Here is a 22,186-nt window from a genome sequence, read left to right as displayed (position 1 = left end):
TGTAAGGAGATATCTGAGATTTGACAATTTAAAGATGATCATAATTAGGAACTTAGCTACCATGCTCTTTCCTACACCCTATTAAAGTTACAGAGGTTATTAAGATTCTGATTGCACAGAATATCCAACATTTCTACAGACCTACAGTTTTCTTCATCTATTGACAGAACAAGAGCTTTCTAGTTTCTTTGCTTGCTTTCTTAAAAATCAGAGATTAGTACTTTATTCAGTCACAGGAACTAATTTTACAAAACAAGTAGCAACATGCAGTTAATTATCTGAGAGAAAAATCCAGTTCTAAATGTATTTCACACAGGCGCAGTGCTGTATGCACGGTGGAGAGCCCTGCTCAGGAACCCTGGAAAAGGTGGAAGACACTTGATTCAGAGCAGTGCTCGGGACCTGGCTCTTTCTGAGCCAACAGGCTTTACCAGCTATCACCCCTCAGCTACTGCAGTACTGCAGTTCTGGTTTGCTTAGCTGCATCCATTGTTTCCCCCCTCCCCATATTTTTTCTTATTCAGACGTATCCCCGGAGTGAGTTCAGAGCATTTTGCTCTCCAAGCTTTGGGCATCTGTAGGACTTGTCATGAAAACATCCTATGTGGAAGGAAGAAGTCTGCTTCCTCAGGCAGTCCAAAATGCTTCCTAACATGTTCAAAATACAGTGAGCTCTTTTCTTACCGTGGCTGTAGTTGCGCTCCTCAGCCAAAATCAAACACAGATATTACATGTAACAACCCCCAAATGCCTCGCCAGGTTTGGGTTCTGCGGGAGGCAGCAGTTAAAATGCTGCCAAGCTCCATCAAAGCAGTGGTCTGCCTTTTGGTCAAGGTCAAGGGGGAACCTTATATGGTGATATACAGCATGTACACTACAGAAATCAGCTCTAAATCTCAGGGTTCAGGCTTCAGTAGAATTTGGATTTGGATTTATAGAGAAATTTGGATTTATCGTGTAATGGGAAATGTAGTGCATGTGTTGGTTATACTTCAGTGAATTATTTTGCAATTATCAAATCATCGTCAACTACATAAATAATAATACATGCTTTTGAAGCATTCAGTTTGAAGTATCCTTGTAGGCTTGCTTTGTCTTACTAGAAGTTTATGCTAATTCTGCACAGCCCTGATCTCTGTACCTCTCTTTTTTCCTTCTATTCTTAATTATGACAATGTAACCTTTCCCTCCCAGCCTTGCAGTCAGTGAGGGAACTTCACATACGTTTCTCTGGTTACCAAAAAATTAGGTAGCCTGCCCATCTTTACAACGTGAGGATTAATGGGTCTTAATGGGTCGTTTTGGGGGCAGTCTTCTCGAGGGCAATTCCTGCTGAGTTAAGGATGGTTATTTGTATCCTCAGCCCAGAGGCAGGATGGATCTTCTGTGCATTTGAAGGAGGAGTTGGCATACCATCATGAAAATGTCTGAACTGCTTTCTAACGAATCCCTGGGTGCAATAAGAGGGAATCTGGCAGAGGAAGCAGGGTGGCAATGCAGAGGGTTCCTGAAGGAAGTGGATTAATTGCTTTACTTTATGTTCTTTGGAGCAGAAAAATGCTTCTAGCCAGTCGTTCAGCACTCGGGGTAGGTAACAGGCATGTTGAAATCTGCAGCAAGGAATATAAAGGATCTGAGGGAAGAGTCACTCTTGCCACTATTTTTTCTCTTAAGTGTAAATGAATCATCCCACAAGGCAAACAGCTGTGTCAGGATTGTAGGAAAGTGTAAATTGCTATCCGTAATGTTTTATATCTGAACAGCTATGAAACTAGAAACGTTCACCTTCTGCTCTGGAATTACTCTCTCTGCTCATCCAGACTCCCCAAACAAACACAAATTGAATGAATCTGTCTGGCGTCCAAGATAACTGAAGTGCAGGACGCTGTGTTACCTATCATCTGAAGCCACAGTCAGAGATCCTCCACACTAGATGCTGTCCAAGCTGTAAGAAAAGCTTTCCTCACAGTCAAAAACATACAGAAAAGCACAGACCCAGATTTTATACAATCTAATCTAAAACAACTGATCATCAATAATAATATTAGGAAGATAGCAAGGTGGGGAGGAAATTCAAGAGAAGTGATGATGGCACGATGCTGATACTTAGGATGGTAGCCCTGAATCATTCCCTAGTTTTTAAGAATTTATGTATAACCTCTAGCTTTAATACAGGAAAAGAGAAGCTTTGTGCCATGTGCCCTGTGGCACACTGCCATCACATCCTAGAGTATTTCCTGCTCCAGCATTCAGACTGACCGCCCTCCGCACTCCCAAGAGACAGCTCAGCAACACCACAAGCTTTCTAGCCTGCTTTTCACCTCCTCAACCACCCTGCAAGGTGACTGGGGAGGTAAGCGCACTTTGTACGTAGAACCAGATCAGTAAAGTGCTCAACCAAACACTCATCCCCAACCCTCTTGCCTCTCTAAATCTAGCATCTTCCTAGGCAGAAGCATGTTCATCTTCTGATGTTTTTGCCCTTGAAAGGTCAGGTTTTGCGTGTGGTTGTCATGGTTGGATCAAAAGGTATCTACAGAAACAGAAGCAAGGCCACGTCCTTTTTCTCTAGGAAGAGGAGCTGAATTTTCAGTACCTTTTGTATGAGCCAGGATCTGATAGAAGATTTCTGCAATGTATTTCATTAAGCCAATAAAGGAGGTGGGAAGATGGACAGGTTTTCAGTACAAATTCATTTTTAAAACACAAGTCCTGAATCCCAAGCTCAGTGATGGTTGGAAATAATTGCTCTGAGTTTTAACTTAATTATGCTAATCAATGGTGCAGTGACAGTTTTTGGAGAGGAGGAAGTCATTAAGAGCTGTGAAGCAAGGAGCACGGCAAGTAGGAGGGAGGTTACAGGGTCATTGACCCTTGCCAGGCTGAGTGAGACATACAGATAATCGTCCCCTGTGGAGGAGCAGAAGGGATTTCATAGCACACCCTCTCTGTTGCGGTGTGAGCATCTGCCGAAGAGGACAGAGGGGTCACTGTCACTAAGGAGAACATAATCCCAGTAGGATGCCTAGAAAGACCCAGGCTTGAGCTGCACGGTGGAGACCGATCTCAGGCTGCACTTCAGGTCACCCCAGGCCAGCAGGAGCCAGCTGTGCGCCCAGAGCTGCTCCAGCCCTCCCCAGCTGCCCCCTCCTGCTGCTCCACCCGCCCCTCCATGCCAGCACAACCCTTGGTGCAATTGCTCAATCAACTGGCAGGGAATGACAGGGACAGCTAAACCAGAAAAAGAAAGGGAAAAAAAAAGTCAGTTTCCCGCTCCAGTTCACAGCATGGCTGTCCAGGCTCTTGTCCCTGCATAGTTGAAGGGACAGCATGGGGGAAAGGAAGGCTTTGGGTGTCATTTCTGGCTTAGGGCAGCTTAAAGCATTTGTGGATTTACGGGCTATGATAGTCCAAAGTAGCTGCAGGCAAATCTCTTGGCTGTCCGGGATGGTGACAGGAGAGATTTTTGATATAATTTATATAATCCTACGGATTAAGAAATGTGTAGAACCTTAGGTTTCAGAGGATATGAGAAAGTAAAGGAGGAAGGACTGCTCACTGATGGGGGAGCACAGAGATGCCTGGGGTCACACCTTGTACCACGTGGGAGCCTGTACTGCCCAGACACGTGAGCTCCTGCAGCCCACACATGCGAGCCCCCGCTCCACACCCACGCGAGCTCCCACGACACCCCGGTGAGCCCACGCTGCACACATGCCAGCTCCCGAGAATCCTTGGGGAGCTGCTGGGTGGCTTCTGCATGCTGATGGCATTAACCTGGCCAGTGGCAGTGCGGGTTAGCAGCCGGCTGGCCCATCCCTGGCAGCCCACGGCTTGGCTCAGCGGGGTTAATGCCACCCACATGCTTAATCTGCTCGCTGGGCATTTTTTGCAGTCGTCGCTGCTGCTGCGACTATGCTTTCAAGCGTAGCCCCTTGTCAGCCCTTGTCAGTCTGCTCAAGGTAGATAATCCCTCTGTGGGGGTTTACACAGACTCTGGGATTTGCTTTTTTTTTGGTTGGTTGGTTGGTTTTTGGGTATTTTGCTGCTGGCTGTCTGGTTAGTTGGCTGGTTTGGGGGCTTTGGGACACAAAAAAATGAGTAACATGGAATAAGTCCCAATTTCAAGACAATCCTTGATCTCGGAATGCAAGCCAGCCGAAATAGCCTGAACTGAGCCTTCTAAAATGATCTAGCTTGTACCATGAAAGAAATGGCCAGAAGAGAACATAAAAAAAAATTTTCCATGGAAGCAGAGGGCAAGACTAACAAGAGCTTTAAGTAAGAAAGCAACAAGAGCAGACTTTGCTGGCTTTAACACAATAAAGGATAAGGGAAGATTAATAATGCTGGGTAAAGAGAAGGCAGCTATACTGGCCTAGAAGGTGGCTTGCAGATGGGCATTTAAACTGAGCCTGTGGTACTCTGGGGGTACCTAGGACTGATCAGAGTGAAACCACAAACACCAGCAAACCATCTACTAGTTAGGAGCTGCTAGAATCACATCAGGGGGCACTTGTTTTGCTAGAGTTTAAGATCAGCTTTGACATCTCCGTCTGTGGTACTGCAGCACAGCTGAGCTAATCTAATGATTTGCTGCTGAAAGGGACAACTCTCATCTCTGTTCCCCAAACCAGGGGCAGCAGGGACACCTTCTCTGGCGCTGACATTAATGTTTATCTGACCTTGAGATCTGGCTCAAGGACAATCCAGCAGACAATAATTTTATTTTTTTTTTTTTTTTGCCTCTCTGTAAGGTCAATTTTACAACGTGGAAAAAAACAACATTCTGCACACCACAAAAGAAGAACCACAGAGCAGAGAAGAGGAAACAGATTAAGAAGAGATAACTGAAGCAGTAAGCTAGAAATGGTAAATTGTTGATAATGCAGTAACAAGAAACCTGGAGCTTTTAGTTTTCAAGTGGGCTTTAAAGTGACAAATTTTGTGATTACTTCTAGCCTGCACAATTGTTTGCTGTTTACAGTGATAATGCCTTTTAACCTATGCTTGTCAGGTGTGGGAGGCTGAATGCCAGAGCACATATATGTTCTGACTTATTTAGTTGACTTGTTATTTCAAAATTAAGTAGTCTTTAACAACTTTAATGTGGAGGCAGATGTTCTACTGATACAATATACTTTCCTTTTCAACCCACACTTAAAGTGGTTTCTTAGGTATAGCAGAGAATGTAGTCTGTGTCGTTGGCCAGGATTATTAGTGACTCTGACTGTAGATGTCTTCTGTGTGGACATTAAATCTGTCATAACATCTGTGTTGCAGTCTTCCAGACCTGGGTCTGGAAACCTCAAACAAAGATCTGGTGATGATCATTTTGCCCTTTCAGAGTCTTTGGGGCACAGAGCTGATAGCTGGGAGAACAGCAGAGAACGTGGTCAGATCTCTGCTCTGGCAGCGAATGGTACTCTGTGCATTTGGGACAGATGGAAAACTGTATAAGAAGGTAGGTGAAAAAAAACCCCACCAAACCGTGCTAGCTAAAAAAAATCAAAGTCAAGCAGGAAGCAGAGATGGAGATTTTGAAACTACTCGTCGCTTTACAAACTCTTAAGTCACAAGTCATCATAGACAAAAATAAAGAGAAGAAAGAAAGTTGCTCCATTACAAACATCTGTGGGACAGGCATTTAGCAAAGACTACATCCAGATTTTGGACTAAGTGGTGCACCAGAAGTTAGCCTCTGCTTTGCCATGCATCGTATCCAGCACCAGACTCTCCATCTTCTGTGTTCTATGAAAGTGATGTGAAAATTGGAAAAATTAGGATGGCATTAAATGTTGTAGGAGGTAGTACAGGTGTTTGTAAGTGAACGTGTCTGAATTTTGGGATATTTTAAGAAAAATGGGCTTCTGCAGGTGCCTGGCTACTGTGCTGTGTCCTCTCCCTGTAATAACTGGAACTCAGCTGCTGCTGCTGCTAAGGCACAAATGTGTGCAGGCTGGGATCTTACAAGGGCTGGTACGATTGGCAGCGGTTCATGCTGTTGGGGCATATGTAAGCTGAAACTGCTTGACTTTTTTTCCCGTAGTTTAGTAAAAGTCACCATTTGAAAAATACTCCTGGCTCTGGGAGCTCAAATAGTTGGGGAGGGGAAGGGAGCTAACCTGAGCTACTGCTGGTGACAAACTTTTCCAAACCCTTCCTTAGGATAGCAAAAGCCATGGAGAGCATCCCCAATTTACAGTGATCATGTAAGTCCAGTCTTTGTGCCTTGGCATCATCCTGACAAATTTGCTTTGAAACACATTACTGATCAACTGATGGAGCAATGTGCAGGCCTCTTCCCACAGCAAACAAAATGTATGCGCTACTATCATCCACCAAGGCCTTTGAAGATATTTCTCTAATGAAACATAAAGCAACACTGGACTCAGACTAACGCTATATAATCAGGATAAAACCCTGCTCAGACGATTTAGTTTCTAACAGGGTGGAAAACCATACATGCCTACAGTCCCTTAGCAGAGATGGACCATCGTCTCTCTCTGGGGGTGTGATTCGCCTATGAACTACAGTCTTGCTAAAAATCAGGTGCTCTCTCAGCCTGTGTTTGCAGTGTTTTGCTATGTGGGGCATCCCTGAGCAAAGGGGAACGCTTATCACAGGCAGGCATGAGCTCGGTGGACAAGCCAGAATGCGAGAGGCCTTTCACATCAGTGAAAGAGGTAACATCCAAGAGTGCTCTCCTCTTCTTGGGCACTTAAGTGCTTGTGCGTCCCTAAGCATGAAAAAGGATTAAATAAATTAGCAGTAGTTCTGCATTTCTCACTAGGAACTTTGCACAGAATTGCAGGGGTGAATCAAGAATATTTTGCAGACTACATTTTAATTTGAAGGAAAAAAACCAACCCCTTCTTTATTAACTATATATAAATGTGTATAGGGCTTGTGCTGTTTTATATCCTTATCCTTATCTAGAGAGTATCAGACATCCGCATTATATCCTTTAGTACCCAAATTTTTGTTCACCTCTAAATTAGCTCAAAGATGTATGAAATCGCAAGGTGGCTCAGAGAGCACTGAAGAATAAACACTTAGGAAATATCTTGTGTGTTTATTCTCGCAAGTATTCATACATGAATTATCATGTGTTCATGAAATGTCACAGCTCTGCTTACTGAGAGGAGGTGAATAACTGAGGCACAGGGCTGAAACATCAAACCTTTGAGGACAGGAAGGAGGTAAAATGCATTCTTGACTTAAAAAATCTTAAAGTAGCCTCTTGGAGACTTATATGTTAGTTCTTTATTCCATTTCCATTTTTAAATGCTGATTTAAATAAATAAATGGCTGTTATGCATTTAAAATTATATTTCAGAACACTCCCCGCCCTGAACATGGGTTGGTGGGGTTTTTTTTTCATAAGTATGTGCTTATGAGAGCTGGAATCTGACTTCTGTATGTAATATAGAGCTTTTAGGTGCTTCTCTAGATGTAGCCTTCAACACCTATTTATTTACCTGACTCTCTTAAATGGAGTAGTTTTCTTCCTTATTTTTCTCACAGAGAGAATTCTAACAAAACCAATGTCAGATTATGGTGCTAAGCAGGTAAACATCACTTGCTTATACCTACATGTGAATGCAATTGTTTGTATCACTCACTGTTGAGTTGGTGTATTTTTGTAGTATCCTAACCGGATTGCTACGACTAGATTTCAGAATAAAAATGCAATAAATAATATATACAAATAGAAAAAATACAAGGAAATGTAATAAGTGATCCAGTCAAGCAAGAAATTAAATTACAAGTGGTGTCCTTATTCCTGTGTTTTATGCCAAGAAAGATACTAGCTTTTCCTAGGATTTCTGTCTGCAGTACTGTGTTTGCTTCGCTTCAGTCAAGAAGCAGAGATTGTGACACATAACTGTAAAGCTCTCCTCTGATGTAGTTGTGTATCTATGCATCATTGCGTTTAAGTAAAGATTCATTATACAAAGCTGCCTGGTGCTACAGCAGTGCCTGTAAGTAAAACAACATGTTGTGATTCAGCATCTTGAGAGCAGCAAAACAAGAGAAGGAGCTGCAAAGCCAAGTTCTCCAAGAGTCATTTGGTAAAAACCAGGCTGCACTCAGAGATCATTCCTCGGGCTTATGTCCTGTCAAAATCCCCCGGGAGAAGAGAGTTGTGAATATCCATGAAAAGAAAGTGGCAAAACTGCCCTGGACTGGGAACTTCTGAGAAAGGGAGGAAATTACATAAAACCTTACACAACAGCCCTTTCACCTAAAGAGACCATCCAATTAAAATGTGGCTTTGACTGGTGACAAAGAAGAAGCCTGGATGGGAGCCCAGGTGCAGGTACTGTGCCCTGTAAACTAATCCAATATAACCCGGGTTTTGTCTGAGTGGGGTTTACGCCACTGCTCTTACTGGAGTCCACTGCAGAACCTCCTTGCTTTTCTTATTTATTTCTCTTAAATGCAGTGTCGGGCAGCCTCTGTTTGGTCACAGAAGGAAACCCAGAGGAATGAGCCTAAACTGCTGGACCTCTTGGCTTGTACTTGACGACAATCATCCCAGTCATGTTGGGTATCTGTCCCTGCCGCTTCCCCTCAGCTTGCTGTGTCATCGGTTATGCGTGTGCTGGGTCTCCCTTTAGCTGGAGGCAATTTGCAAGGAAAACTTAAAGTGCCTTATGCAGCCTTGCCCCTATTTCTTATTAGAAGGAAAAAGTAAATTCTGTGTCTCCAGACTGGTTATATTGTACGTACGTACACAGGCACACAATTTGGTATATAATTTGCTATATGCATTTGCCATCCCTGGTTTATAAAGAAATATGGGTTTTAGTATTCATTTAAATAACTAGAAAGAATGTAAGAGTGGAAGTGACATCTCAGAGTTATTTATTACTGGTTTTGGTGCGTGGACAGAACTACAACATATCTATTAAAGCAAATGCAAATTCAAGGCTACAGAGGACAATATTAGATATAATTACACAGCTCAAATTTAATGGACAAGCCTGCAGCAGGGCTAGAATAAATTTCTATTGGATTATTAAGTTTCAGACTCCCTTATTTTGTGTTTCTTTCCAATTCTTTAACATCAATTGTAAGAGTCCCTTTGGAAACATGTAACTGTCTTCTGGGAATTTTAAATATTCACTTAAATCAATATACTGACAAGGACTGAACAGCTTGACTGAGTTTGTTGAATTTTCTTATTTGAAATTCACATCACATACATGAGAGAACTGGGTAAGAGCTGTTACCTGTCACAGTGCTATGTGTCCTCAAAGTCATTAATGGTTTAAGCCCGGTAAATAACCCAGCAAAGCCAGCAAACGTACCAACTCCTGAGAGGGAGATGTTTGGCATTAAAATCTTCAACTGTCCCTGTGATAGTTGCTTTCCCAAACAGGCACTGCAATCACAGAAAAGGGTGAAGGACTACACTGCGTACAGAAGCTAGGCAAACGCCAGGGAGGGCTACGACAGGGAGATGGGTTGTGTCAGACCAGGGTGCCGCCTGCCTTCCTTGTGTCAGCTGTGGCACCGGCGAACTACACCAGGGCTGCCACGTCGCTATCTGCACTGTGAAGGAAGCAGACTCCTCTATGATATGGCAGAATGCAATGGCGAAACAAGGGCCCCGTAGTTGTGGAGTCCCGTGGCCTGATGGGGAGGCGGGAGCCACACAGCCACAGACCAGCACTGTGCCTTGCACCCCATGGTGCCACCGCGCTACAGAGTCAGCACCGAAAACAGGGCCTGGACATCAACATTTTATTACTGGGTTACTGAGGAGATCAGACATACAGTGACAGAGAAATTATTTAAATAAACAACCTAACCTGTACCATTTTTCCCACCATCTTTTTTTTTTTTCTTTTTAATCTTTGTAGTATTTCCTACTTGTAGGAGCTTACAACCTTTCTGCTGTTTCAAAACTCTCTTCTATAATACACCTCCCTGCTCTGGGGTAAGCCTCAGCAGTATGGCTGTGCAGGCCCAGTAGGTTTAAGGGCCTTCTTGAAAGCGCCTTGGAATTTGTTATTTTCCAAGGTCTGTAACAGTAAATATAAAGGGCTGTCTTATTGTTTATGAAATACTACTACAGGACATGAGAAGTTTACCCACTGCAACAATTCTCCAAATTGCAAAGCAAGCTAGCCTACCATTTCCCATTAGATTCAGCAATTGTCACTATACTGGTTTGTCAACACTGTAAGAAGATAAAACTACACTAGACAGTAAACTGTACAACAAGCACTTAAAGATAATTTTTATATGTTGCGGGCTACGTGACACAATTTAGGACCAAAGAAAATACTTAAATATATTGTAGACTTCTCAGATTGGACTCTTGTCCTGAAGTGCAAGAATTTAACGGTATATTCTGTTTCATAAGAGAAGGTACAATGGTGACCAGTTATTAATCCTCCTTGCACTTTCCACTAAATTTTCTTATTTCAGATCTTCTGATGGATTTCAGCCAGGCAGAGTGAAATATTCCCTGTGAGGCTGCGCCAGGTTGAGATTGGTTTTGTTCGATTTCACACACTCTAGCCTGCAGAGGTCAGGACAAAAGCCATTGTTTTACTTACATTAAAAGTGTTTTCATGTCTTTTGTTCACACTTCCCTCCCCTCTTGCCTCCATAACACCCTGCTTAAAGATAGCATATTGACTGCATGGAGCAGTAACGTGAAGGCGAGAAGAGGGAATACTCCTGAGCATTTCTTCCTATGACGAGGCACACAGGTTGGATCAAGTGAGAGGCTGTAAAAGATCTGCATTTGTATGGCTGCAACTGAACATGCGGAACATTTACTCTCTGTTTCTGGAAGCTCCAACTCTTGCCACACTGCACTGTGCATTTGCCTCCTCCCACCATCATGAAAAAACAGTGAAACAAAATGTCCTGCCTTCTGGCCATACTTACGCTAAGATTCCCCTCCCTGCATGTCTGTGGGAGGCTTCGAAAATGAAGGAGCTGAGGAGCCCAAAAGCCTTTGTGCACTGAGTCGCCAAGTGAAATGAGTCCCAGAAAAACACAGCATGTCAGCACAGCTTGTTCAAGATGAAATGGCAACTCAGCAAGTCGGTTTAAAGAGAAAGAGTAACTTAAGAATACCTGGAGATAATTTTATAACTGGCAAGACAAAAAAGCAGATGGTTCCCTAAGCCCTGGTGAGGGAACAGAGACATCTTACTAGAGGTAACCGAGAAACCTGATTTCCAGTTAAATAACTATGTAGGGACCCAGTACAGAGGGAGAGAGGACGAAGAACACGAGCAGGCTCCTGTAAAGCAAACAGGGAGAAGGTACTAAGGGATGTTGGGTTGTCCAACATCTTCTATTGGAATAAAATAAAGCCATTTTGAGAGATCCTTGGCCCAGGTGACTGCATGGACGCTGCTTAGAGTGGATGCCTGAAAGAGCAGCCTAGAGGCATGGACTGCCAAAACATGATAAAAAGCTAAATAAAAAGTACACATTTGGAAATATTTAAAAACAACCATTCATTTCTGAGGGCAGACAGCTGAAGGAAAAATAATTGAATGCAAATATATTAAAATTACTAAGGGGGAAGCAGGTGGCTTACACATTAATGTGGAGCCCTGGCCACTCTGTGAGTATTGCTGGTTGGCCTTCCTATCAACTCGGATTTTGCTACACAACTTACGTTGCCAACTAAATCCTTACTTAGATTCAAAATGCACTAAAATAGTGTACAGATCTGGGGTCTGAACCATAAATTTAAAATAATTTATATGTGAAGACGGAGGCAGCAGCTAAGCATCACTTCCAAACCTGGAGCTAGTTACCCAAAGATGCACAACGAACTTATCCGCTGTGGTCCCCTCTGCAACACTCATCCTTCTCATGCCACTGCAGCCCACAAGAAGCATGGGAGAAGAGGTGAGCCCTGCTTTGTGGCTCAAAGTCTATCTGAAGTGTGTTTGTGGACTCCAGAAAAGCAGCACAACGGATCTGCAGGCTGCAGGCCTGGCTTCAGCCTCCTGCACTTTGAGTAGGGACCATTTAAAGCAGTGGCTGGAGAAGGTGTTTCCTGAGCCCTCCTTAAGATCAGCATCTTCCCTGTCACTGGTTATTTTTTCTGCACATAGTACAGAAAAGAGCACTGCTTCCTCAGGGAAGCAATCGTACAGGAACTACACAGGAGTGCTACTCTTCAAGCTGATTGACCCTCATAGACCAAAGTAACATTTGTGGTCAAGAGCAAGACTAATAATCACAGCAAGATCCATATACGAAAGTTACAATCTCACAGCTGGGGGGAAAAAAAAAAAAAAAAAAAAAGAAAGATTAAAAATGCTCTCCTAAAAAATGCTGCTATGTCATCATCCTGTAACAGCCAGGATCTCATAATGTCATCAAGCAGCAAACTCCAACAATAAATTAATATATGTCCCCACAAAGCTTCAATAAAAGCAGCAGATATCACTCTCTCTCCATCTCTCCTGATGGAGCTGTTCCATTTTTTATACATATTTAAATATTCATTTGACAAGAGGGAGAGACTGACAGTAACTTGGTATGGAAGACACTCACGAGGGATCTCTCAGACCCAGATTCAAGCTCTCTCACAGAATAATACAAAGTATTTCTCTAGGGTTTGCATCAGGATTTTTTTTCTCTGTTCCAGGACACATTGCTGGACAAGAACAGAGAGAAAGGAGGAGACTTGCTTTGGGACAGTGCATGGTCCAGTTATAGTTTATTCACCTGGGAAGTGAAAGAGATGCTCTTAACCTAAGCGAGTGGGTTAACTAATGGCTGTTGGGGTAAAGTTCCCTCATGCCTTCGTCCCTCCATGGAAAAAAAAAGAACGTCCCCCTGGCCCAGAGAGGATCCCTACATCAAAGTCCAATTCTATGAAACATTTTGAGAGGCCAGAATTTTCTGATGGAAAACACATTCCACTGGAAAGTTCCCAACCAGATCTATTCAAAACAGTGCTGTCTGCACTTGCTCAGAGTTTAATTCCACCAAATAAGATAGAGTTCAAAGCCTCATGATTGCGTATAGCATCTGCAGAGTGCGGCAGATCAGTAAAGGCCGTGTGCTCTGTTATTTAAGTGAAGACCAATGTTACTAAACAATTTATTGTCATTGAAACTCTGTTGGTAATGCAGCTGGGACAGACATTTTCCAAGGGGGCTTTCTGACCTCTGCATCAGCACCTGCTGTAGCTGAAGGTTTTGAACTGACTAATAGATCCTGTGTTAATAGACTTCCCTGGTTAATTCTTTTGCTCTACTTTAGGAAGGAGAAAGGAAGAGTGGCTTGGCTTGCTCTAGTCCCCAAGCTATAGTAGTTAAACTACCAGCACAACATTGCATGTGAATGCCTTATCAAGGCTTATATAAGTTTGACTTGCCCTTGTAAATGTAAACTAGTTTCCATTTTTAAAACTAACTCAATTTAACTCTGTATCTGCACACCAATTTAATTTAGATGGATGCCACTTTTCTGTTTAGGAAGTAGAATTCACTGGGTTAGCAGAGGAGAGGTTTGATACGGACAGTAAAAGAGATGAAAATTGAAAAGTAGAAAAAGGAAAACAAACTAGAGAGAAGAGAAAACAAGAAAATGGATGGGAAGTTGTTGTAAGTCGTCTGGAAAAGAAATCTTTTGAGTGAATCACTGATGACCACTTACAGACAGAAAAATGTGGCCATAAGGAGGGCCAATTACAGAATTAAGCAGCAGAGCAACAGGTTCGGGGGTCTGAATTACAGAAAAACTGGCAAATAAATCCCAGATTTTGATTGGAAATGAAAAAAAAAGCCAACATTGAAAATCAGCCTGGATGCCATTCTTCTGGGCATTAAGCATGTTCCAATAGTTTCAAGTCCTCTTTCAGGAAGGACCTGACTACATGTTTAAGTTATCTAGGTGCTTCAAAGGCTCCAGTAAATTCTACTTTTTCCTTCTTGATTTCCTCAGTGACTCACACTTCTTTATCTGTGCCAGCGCAATGTCCTCACAAGCTTTGCAATGGACTCTGTTAGGGGCTAAAATACCCTCCAAAGCCCTGAAATTACTTTTTGCATCATCTTGTCACTTTATTTCCAAAGCTGTATGTTTGTATACTCCACTGCTCTCAGTTCCTTATCCCCACGTACAGAGAGGTATGCTGTCCTTCCCCATCAGCAAGCCTAGCGTTTCCCTGCATCTGTGCTGGTTTAGGTGAAGAGCCTAGGAGTAACTGCACAAGAGGTTTAGGTCAGAGGTTGGGATTTCGCTGTGTAAAAGATCTGGAGGCTTGACCTGAGACAAAAAACCCCGCATATTAACTAGGTGTTGAGCTTTTATTTTAGAAGAGCACCTTAAAGCTCTGTAGGGATTTTTTGCTTCATACCACTCACACAGGCTCAACAGAGAGGCCAAGAAAATCTTACTAAAATTAAGGAACAAATTTCTAAAAAGCTCAGGTAAGCCCTGTTGTTTTTTTAAGGTGACAATACTGAGGGGGAAGCTCAGTTTTTTAACAGGATTAAGTATTTCCTCATATTATGAGCCGTGTTCTAAATATATTACATTTGGATCTTTTAAAGTACAATTTTCTTGGTGAAAGTAGAACAGTAAGCACAACAAAGAAATAGTTACTAAGTTTCTCATGATCTAAAATACTCAATAGTCCTTTTGTTTGTCAGACATCATCTTAAAGATACCAACAGTGTTAGTCAGAGACTACACTGCAGGAAGAGCACACTAGTTTCTTACAGACATGTAAGACACCATCCAACATCCAGCTTCTTTGGAATTGCATGAAATTCAAGCTCTTGAGCTAGAGATTTTTGGCCATCTCCCTGCATGGGGGACTCCCAGGGCTGCCTGCCACTCCCAGCTCCCTGTCTGTCTGTCTGTGGAGCTGGCATTCTTATCATGGCCTCCGTGGCATACTGAGCTGTATATTTGGGTTAGCTATTTCTTCATTCCCTTCTCTTCCGACCCCCCATCTGGCAACAAAATAAAAAGTATTGAAGTAGCATAAAAGCAAAATTGATCACAGCATGGGTTTTATACGGTATAACCTCCATCCTTATCCCTTCCATCTCCAGGACATATGAAAATGGTTCTTATGCAAACCAGTTGAAATCAACTCAAGTGACTCAGAGAAACCTACAGATCCCAAAGAGCTGGAAATAAATGAATTGTAATTCTATCAGGAAGCTCAGAAATGCAGACTTCACTGGTTCTTTATTATTTTGATATTTATTTTAATTGGGACAAAGATAATCTAAGATCATGTCTATCCCTATGGTGCTTCTTTAAAGATTAAAAAGCAATAAGATAATAAAGAATGCAAATGTTCAGACAGCTGCTCACAGGGAGATGCTGTTTGAAGTAACAGTTCTCTCTCCCCCTCTGTTACAGCTGGGTTGCTTTTCATTATTAGCAAGGAAAATAACAGGTTCAATAGATGTGGATGCAAGTTCATTTTCACCATCAGTTGACTTCTGCAACTTTCACACCAACACTGGGTTTGAGAACACGGACAAGTTTACACTAATGATGATTAAGAGTATTGCTCACAATTCTGAATACTAAATAGATCATAGAGATAGTATGAAGGGTGCTTTTGGATCACAATCATGAGGACTGACACAAAACACTACCTTAAAAACTAATGTTCAATCCCCAGGTTTTACACACATATCCCGGTGGCCTTAGACAAGTACATGTGATTTACAACCACTCAGACATAGATTTCTCGTTCCCTTTCCCAAAAGGCTACAACAGCACCTGAGTTTGAACATAATTCAGAGCAATTACGCACGCAGGGACGTGAGATCCCCATCACATGCATGGAGAGACGGGAAAAGCTACAAATGGAGTTTGGTTACTCTGCCACTGCCTGACCTACCCCAGAGGCAGAGGGTGCTGGGTACAGAGCTGCCTTTAGGGCAAGAGAGAAGCAGCAACATATGTAAGCTTCCTTCTGAGGCTTAGATCTAGAGGATCATTTCCACCTTTTCTGCTACATGTGAGATGAAAACCTGTTACATACCTTACTATTCAGCAGACTACGGTCAATCAAGAGAGGATGGCAAAGAGAGGGACATATACAGATAGATGCGTACCTGCAGGCAATCACTTACTTTGGATTTCCGGCCCCTGGCTTCTTTCTCCGGAATATGTTGAGGAAAGTGTTGGACTTGCAAGGTGCCTTGCCATCCCCGACATGCATACGCACCACATCTGAGGTGGTGAAGGCACTGCGGACGTTCCTCTCAGGCTTGGCTATGATGATGTACATCTTAGGAGTGAACATGCACCCCAGCGCCACTGTCACGCTCAGACTCACTGCAAAACAGGTGGTGATGATCTTGTAGTTGCTCCCAAAATAGATAGGCACAAAAGCCAGCCAGATGATACAAGTGGTGTACATGGTGAATGCAATGTACTTGGCCTCATTGAAATTGGCAGGCACATTGCGAGTCTTGAAGGCATAGTACGTGCAGCTCATGATGAGGAGTCCATTGTAGCCCACGGGAGCCACAACGCCTAGGTTGCTGGTGTTGCAGATAAGGTAAACTTCCTTAATGCTGGGGTAGGAGAGGATGGGCATCGGGGGCTCCAGGATAATCAGCGTGATCACCAGTGTCAGCTGCACACTGATCAAAATGGAGGCAATGACTACTTGGGCCCATGCGCTCATGAAACGTGGCTTGCGGGTACAGATCTTCTTTTTGCTGCCTGCCAGGATGCGTGCAATGCGGTTGGTTTTGGTCACAAGGGCAGAATAGCACATGGCAGAGGAGAGACCCACCAGAAGGCGCTGGAGGTAGCAGGATGTCGTGGTGGGTTTAGCTATAAGGGTGAAAGGGCAGACGTAACCCAGAAAGATGCCAGCAAGGATAATGTAGCAGAGCTCCCGGCTGGAGGATTTGACAACAGGGGTGTCCCTGTAGAGCACAAAGATAAGGGTGACAAACATGGTGACCAGGATCCCCAGGCAGGAAAAGACCACAGCCACAATAGACTCTATATTGCTCCACTGGAGGTACTTTACAGGGATGGGTTCACAGCCTGCAGTGTACAGAAAAGAAACAGAGTGTTAGAAAGGTAGCTGCTTGAAGAAAGAACTTCCTTTTTCTGGCTCCCAATATAATCCAAGCATTAGCTTATGCCTATGAGCAGGGGATTATTAAAACCATTTTACAAAGGAGTGAACTGCAACATGGAAAAATTTGAATTAAATATGTTCAAAAATCAGCCATCAATTTTGAGTGTCCCAAAGATTTGCTCATGACACTACAAAGGGAAATGAGATTTGGAAATTTTTTTGTAATTTTTCTTGAGATATCTGCTGAAAAGCTCAGCATATCAAAGGCAGAGCTGGGAACAGAACCCAGACAAACTCAGCACCATCCCTTCACTTCAGCAGGGAAGGGATTGTTACAAATCAGAATATCAGAATGAGTAGCTTTTTGACCTCCCCACAGTAACTTATTTTAATCTTTATCGAAATCACTATAACTTGACCCAATACATTTTTATGAGGGTGATTTTATAAATAATAGAAATTAATTAGAGATCTATAGACAGAAAAACAGTAATAAATCCAAAGTTGTAACAGAACTACACTATAGGTACTGTACCTTCTTAGTATATTTCTGCTTTTTTTCTCTTAACATTGCCTTATTCTCATTTTGTCAAACCCTCTGAGCATTGTTTTTCCACTAAATAATGTAATTTAATTCTTCTGGAAAAGTCAAACACACAAAATATGCATTTCTTCAAAAAATAACCGTAAAGGCTCTCCTTTGTGACTGGTACAGATGTGTAAACATAGTAAGATGGTATTTAACTGCTCTGTCCCACACTCAAGTTAAAGGAGTCTCTGGCTGCCTTCCTCACTGTGCTGAAGGTATAATAACATTACAGAGAAAATGAAATCCTCTGTGTTAATAGGATGTTGTGGTTGTGAAGCTGAGTTACTGAAACCCTTCATTCTGGCATTTCCTAATTTCTGTTCTTGACTTAATAGTGCCAAAATGCTTTTAACATATTCCTGTGTTACAAGGTAAGTGTCCATGGCCCCTTCTACTTCTTGTGTCTGTCCTCCCCCAGTTTCCCTTGGGCCCAGCTCACCTTTTGTGCCTCTCCCCCACCTCTCAAGCATCTTTCCACCCGGTCCCTCACTGTCTCCACCTCAGTTCCCCTTCCAGTTCAGTTTTTTCCTAGCCAGCCACCTCTCCACGCAGATGTCTCCCTTATAAACACGGCTGGTCCAGCTTTTCGCATCCTGGACTGGCTGCTCCTCACCTCTGCCTGTCTGGGTTGCTGGACATGGCTAGGAAGAGCAGGGAAAAGGTGGTGCTGTTAGCGAGCTTGTAAAGAGAGGAATTTTTTTCCTCTCAGTTTTGCCACTAAATCTTAGCAAGGGCCCTGATATTGTGATGAGCAAAAGTCACGCTCAACCCCTTCCTCCTCAGTATGCAGTATATCTGCAGAAACCAAACTCTATGAACTAAAAGCTTCTGAGGCCTGCAGTTTTGCTCAATTTATATGCATCTTCCACGGGGTGACACAAAATTATAAACTGATACCTCTACCAAAACAGAACGTTCTTTCCTTCCAAATATATGAGAAGTAAGCAGAGGTATGGATCAGGGTTGAACAGTTTTCCTATAACCTCATTTTGAGAAATAGAAGAAGAAAAAATGTTTTTTGTTGAAATTAAAAAAAAAAAATCAGCCTGAGGCAAAGTCCTGACATGGAAAATTTCTGCTCGAACTTTTAATGTCTGCCAATGTCATATGAACTGAAAGAATGTCTTATAATTCCATACTCTTTGTCTCTAAGTGTACCAGGCTGACTTAACTACAGGTAATGCTGTCTACTTAACTACAGGTAATTATGTTACAGGTATCTGTAACATCAAAAACAATAGAAACGATAGTATGTGCAACTGGAGGTCTTATTTTATAAAGAAAAGGAATTCTGTTTTCCTCAAAGTGTTCTAACTCATATAGTTCAGAGTTCAAGACTCAGGTGAGGAAACATGTTCTTCCAACCAGCGTCTTTATGGTGAAATACGAAGGAAAAGCTTTTTATTAGAAGTGGGAACCTCTGGCCATTGGCGGCAGCAGCCCTGAGTGGAAGTTGGCTCCTTCTTTGATTTAATAAAAGACTAAGAATCAGAGCTCTTGCTCGTTGATTAACACATGCAAAGCGCTTCTTAAACAAGAAGCCAGTCTGTCATTGCTGGAAGGGTTAAGTTTCAATGTGGACTTTAAGCTTAGCAACGTCAAGCCATACTCATATTACTCCATCTTAAATGATATTTTCAGAGCCTCAGCCCTGATTCAGCATGGTAGTTAAGCATATCGATTACTTCAAGCTTATCCTGTGTAAGGTCTTAGAAATCTGTTTCGTTAAATCAGTGTAATTCCGATGCACCAGCAAGCCCCAAGAGCCACATATGCTAGAAACATTGCAAAAAGCTGCTTGCGCTGCTTATATCGGCAAACAGTTGTTGGTTTTCAGCACCTGGGAAGGTGGGTTGTTTCCCAGCTAGAGAAGTGGGAAAGTGGGCTAGGAAAGCGTGTCGAGACTGGGGGAGGACACCCAAGAAACGGTGTACTTACAGGTTTAAAAACAAACAAACAAACAAACACAAAACCACAAAAAATCCCCCCAAAACCCCACAACTAACCCAAACCTCAAAAAATCAGAGAACAAAAAAGCTTCACAGCTGAAAGTTTCTAGTATAAAGCTGTTTGGTAGCTTTCGTCTACTATTTTTCCTGCACTTTAACTATGAATCTTTTCCTAGAGCAGAGGCCTAATTGATTTTTTAATTTATTTTTTTAAATTATATTCATGCTTCAAGGCCAATAAGACAATCCAGGATGTTTTCTGAGGTCATTAACACATCCCAGGTAACTGATAGCCCCAAACCTTTGTGATTCATTTCATAATAACTCTTTAAAACTTCCTGTCCTTTCTTGGTTTATTGCTTATTTAAGATGATTTATGTAATTTGGGTTTACTAGCTTGACATTCATTCTTCTTATAGATTCTGATACTATAAAAGATATCTCTTCTTCTTGGCACAAGGCCTTGAAATACTGGTTTTAGCGACAATTTGTCAGGTCAGGTTTTTATCATCTGTGGTGAGAAATCCTTTGTGCCTCCTGACTCCACTTCACTGAACACATATTTAGGGAAGCAATCTAAAAAAAAAATTACATTTAAAAATAAAATTAAAATGTCAGGAAAGGATTGTTGAGCAACAGGGACTGATTTCAAAAGGAGAGAATGAGCATCTTGAAAAGCACGCCTTAGGAAATGGGTTAGTATGTGCTTCACATTTCTTAAAGGGACTAAGGGTTTCAGAGCCTCCATCTGTGATGAAAAATGTGACTAAAACTGCATACATGTTTAGCATTTAAGATTTAAGGCAAAGGGAAAAACAATCTGAAATGTGAGATGTTAACGTCTGTGTCTAGATGCTATGGTGACTGGTAGAGTATGAATACAACACATAAAAGCAAGCTATAAAAACACATTTGATGGGAGAAATCCTGGCAAGAAAAGAGAATTACAAATTAAATGGTACCAGTGGCAACTCCCACAAAGTTCAAGAGCCGGAGTTTATCTAGCTCAGTCTCCCTTTTCTAAAGGTTAGGATGCCATCAGCTTTTCTTCACAACTTTGTACTTAGGGGTTAAAAAAAGTTTTTTCCTCAATAAGACAGAATGAAGAAACTGTGCAGGAGCAGACTGCCATTTTGATGTTCTCTAGGAAATCAGTTGATGGCTATGCTGTCATTTGACTGATGCTACTGTGATTTTAGAACAGCAGTGGTCCAGTCTCCTTGCTGAGAAGGAACACAAATCAGCAGGTCATGTACTGATTTCATTAAAAGTTAATAGATTGCAACATGCCCCTGAGATTTTTTCCAACACTGATGCTTTCCTCAACTCCTTTCAGCAGTGCCTGTCATTTTGACATGCCCCTTTTTGAGCTATTTTGGGCAGCTGGTAGCACTGAACCACATTTGCCCTAGTGCAGATTGATCTCTCACTATGTTCTTGTTCTGCCTTATTGATTAAAAAAGAAGTCCCACTTTTCTTCTGTGAATAGTAGATACAAACAATTCTGTGAACCTCCAAGACTAACAGAACCTGGTTGTCTGCTTTAAAATTAGCAGACACTGATGCCCTAGGAGATAGGAGTTGAATATGAGCTTTTCCAATGGTCAGGACATTTATGAAGCGTGTTGTGGATTTTCTAGTGTCTTCTAGTACAAGGCATTTTTCCACAATTGGGGCCCAGCTAATAGCCCAGCTATTTTTCAAGAACTCCTCTTCCTATAACCCACTTACATGAAACCTGAAGGAACTGAATGATCACTGAGATATTGTATCCTGACAAATCTGTTTGAAGTAGGTTCAGTTGCACACCAGGGAAGTGGGGAGGGGGTGTAAGAGGTACAGGATATAGACAGATACACACACATCTGGGACACAACCATAGCTTATTTTCCATAGAAAACCAAGATAGACAATGGGTCAAGTTTCCCAGTTTACTGTGATTAATAATATATTTTTAGCTGGAGAAGTGGCCAGCTTTTCTTCTCAAAATACATCCTCTGAAAGCTCACTTGGCTTCAGTGAACTAGCTTAACAGTATCTCTTGGAACTATTTAATCAAGGTTTAAGTACTTTGTCTATGTGTTAAACACTACAGCAACACCTAGTTGCCAGCCAGTCATATTAAAAGACAAAGATGTGACAAGTTTCAAATCTGATCTTCAGCTAGGTAGTCCTCTGATGCCCTGCTGAATACTGGCAGCCAAGATTTGCAGATGCAGCAAGGGGCAGAGGTGACAGTGGTCTTTTACAATGATACAAAGCAAACCCCAAGGTCAAGGTGGCACTTCTCAGTGCATTAAATCTATTTTCTTGGGGTAATGGCTAGTGCAAAGCCCAGAGCAGGTGTGGAGGTTGACCTTGATAGGTACAAAATAGCAGAAAGCTGCCCTAGCATACAACTCATCCAAAGCATATACACAGGGGAGACCAATTCTAGTTGTTTCCCTCTTCTGCCTGCATTTCATAGGATTTTGTTGACATTCGTCTTGTTGGCAGGTGCAGTGAGAATGATCTTTATACCAAACGAAGGTCTGAAATGGCCTGAAATCCCAGATAAAGTATAACTAATTGCATGGT

General features: G+C 42.2%; 1 protein-coding gene across 3 annotated transcripts in view; it reads right to left on the bottom strand.

The window, feature by feature from the left end:
* The window catches only part of GRM1 (glutamate metabotropic receptor 1), a 189,006-nt gene that overhangs the window by 12,781 nt on the left and 154,039 nt on the right, over nt 1-22,186 (bottom strand). For all 3 annotated transcript variants that reach the window (XM_054195397.1, XM_054195398.1, XM_054195399.1), the window contains exon 7: nt 16,104-17,034. In XM_054195397.1, coding sequence (XP_054051372.1) covers nt 16,104-17,034 — 931 coding nt within the window. The remainder of the gene's footprint in view (nt 1-16,103; nt 17,035-22,186) is intronic.

The sequence above is a fragment of the Rissa tridactyla genome, chromosome 3 (genome assembly GCF_028500815.1).
Source record: "Rissa tridactyla isolate bRisTri1 chromosome 3, bRisTri1.patW.cur.20221130, whole genome shotgun sequence".
In the NCBI taxonomy this organism is placed as follows: Eukaryota; Metazoa; Chordata; class Aves; order Charadriiformes; family Laridae; genus Rissa; species Rissa tridactyla.
The sequence above is the reverse complement of the archived record's forward strand: the minus strand, read 5'-3'. Positions and strand labels throughout refer to the sequence as shown.